Source organism: Myotis brandtii, unplaced genomic scaffold (genome assembly GCF_000412655.1).
Source record: "Myotis brandtii unplaced genomic scaffold, ASM41265v1 scaffold806, whole genome shotgun sequence".
NCBI lineage: Eukaryota > Metazoa > Chordata > Mammalia > Chiroptera > Vespertilionidae > Myotis > Myotis brandtii.
In genome coordinates, this window is record NW_005371249.1 from 1459272 (window position 1) to 1461673 (window position 2402).

The following is a 2402-nucleotide window of genomic DNA, read 5'->3' on the forward strand; positions in this document are numbered from 1 at the left end:
TGATGTCCGTTCCGTCTTTTAGTTGTATTTTTGAAGTGGTTGTGCGAGGCAGCAATCTCCGGTGTCTACCTATGCCGCCATCTTGGTTTTCCAGATTTTCTCTTTAGAAGAGTTTTCAGCAGTGTAGAAGAGTTAATACAGCATTTCATTTTTTTTCCTGGACTTTTTAGGATAGCTTTTTGGGAGAAGAGTTTAGTCCCAGTTCTGTGGGCATCATAAACTGCTTTTGAAACAGACAACTTTTCTATCCAATGACAAATAATAGTTTAGTTGAAACTGTTGGAAAAGTACATTATGAAAACTGTGCCCCTGAGGAGAATCAATAAATGACCAGGTTTTGATTTTTAATAGTTGATGTTTTATTCAAACAGTTAAAATTCTAACATTTTGCTTTTCTTTCCTAATAGCTCCATCAGGGCACCGTCCCTGTTTCTTATACAGTAACAACAGTGGCACCACATGGGATTCCGCTCTGCACAGGCCAGCACATCCCTGCATGCAGTACACAGCAGGTCCCAGGATGCTCTGTGGTTTTCAGTGGACAGCACCTCCCTGTCTGTAGTGTGCCTCCTCCGGTAAGTCTGGGCACTCCTCTGTGGAATGGCTACGTGTGTTATGTAAGTAAACAAAACTTAAGAGACTGGCTTCTGTAGCTTTTCACTCCCAACTAAAAAAGGCCATTTTGTTGCAATGGCTATCTCAATAGCTTTGTTATAGTAACAGTTTAATAAATTAGCTTTAAAATTTGGTATGTTTTTACATTAATTAAATTGTACATATTTGGATATCCTGAAGGTCAAAGCATGTTCCTTCATATATCAGCACAGTTTATAATTAAATCTTAATTTAGGTTAGCCTTGGATTATTAACATAGGATATCAGACTAGTTAGTAATAAAGTCTAGTTAGTGATCAGCAGTAATAGTCTCAGCACTTACTGGGTTTTGACAGGTACGTTGAATGCTTGGTCTTTTTATTCCTCACTATAGGAAGTCTGTGATAAAAATGGTATCCCATTTTCTAGATGATGAAATGAAAATGACTTGCTTAATAGAGACAGTTAGTATGAGAGAACAGAGATTTCCACCCACTTCTTTCTGCCTCTTAAACTTAAACTTTATCTTTGAATCTACCAACACCACCCCCACCCCTAGTCCAGCCTCCATATTTCACAAATGAGATTGCTGAAATCCAAGGGATTTAAATGACCCAAAGGGTCAATTATGTTTTCAAAGTAAAGTACTTCACTAAATATATTAATACAACCCTAAACCTTTGTTTGAATATGAGATTAAAAGGAACACCTATATACAAATACCAACCCATTTTAACATTAATTTACCCAAGCTTGATTTCTCAATCAAGATTATGGAACCAGTGTGCTAAGTCAGCAGACTTAAAATATTGAGAGACCTTAAATCACTTAGTTGTGAATTGGGCTCCTATAAATAAAAAAAATCTTAGAAATAAAAAATTTCCAAAGAGAGCTTCTTGGAAAGCAGTATCCACTGCATCTTAAAGTAGAGAGAGATTCCTCTGTTTTTCTCCCATTTCATACTTGTTAATAAGACTAAAGTAAAAGTTGGGTGTTTTGACTGATTTGTAAGAACTGTATAAAATACAGAATAATTACTAGTTACCAGTATTTTACTAATAGAGATAAACATACACTAGTATTTTATTAATATAGGTCAGTGGTCGGCAAACTGTGGCTTGCGAGCCACATGCGGCTCTTTGGCCCCTTGAGTGTGGCTCTTCCACAAAATACCACGTGCAGGCACGCACGGACAGTGCGATTGAAACTTCGTGGCCCATGCGCAGAAGTCGGTATTTTGTGGAAGAGCCACACTCAAGGGGCCAAACAGCCGCATGTGGCTCGCGAGCCGCAGTTTGCCGACCACTGATATAGGTTATTAAAACATTTTGGGGGACGTGGCAATAACCTTTCTATCTCACTGTATAGAGTTTTGTTTTGTTTTTAATTATGTATTCTGATACCTTCAACAAGAAAATAACAATTTCTCTTACAGATGCTGCAAGCCTGTTCAGTTCAGCACTTACCAGTACCATATGCTGCATTCCCACCCCTTATTTCTAGTGATCCATTTCTTTTACATCCTCCTCACCTTTCTCCTCATCATCATCCTCATTTGCCACCACCAGGCCAGTTTGTCCCTTTCCAAACACAGCAATCACGATCGGTAGGTATTTCTACTTTTATGTCTTTAATATTCACAGGATGTTTAGACTTAAAAGGTAGATTAATTTAGTAGATGTAAATTGTTACCATTTAAAAATTATAACTTGGGCATTCTTCTGGTTCTTTTTTTCTTTATTGATTAAAGTATTACATATGTGTCCTTACCCCCCCCCCCCCACTTACCCCCCCCCTTTCCCCCCCCC

General features: G+C 38.1%; 1 protein-coding gene across 14 annotated transcripts in view; it reads left to right on the top strand.

Moving 5' to 3' along the window:
* Positions 1–2402, top strand: part of RNF38 (ring finger protein 38) — a 72902-nt gene that overhangs the window by 53537 nt on the left and 16963 nt on the right. For all 14 annotated transcript variants that reach the window (XM_014531504.1, XM_014531502.1, XM_005883953.2 and 11 more), the window contains 2 exons: positions 408–575; positions 2030–2200. In XM_014531504.1, coding sequence (XP_014386990.1) covers positions 408–575; positions 2030–2200 — 339 coding nt within the window. The remainder of the gene's footprint in view (positions 1–407; positions 576–2029; positions 2201–2402) is intronic.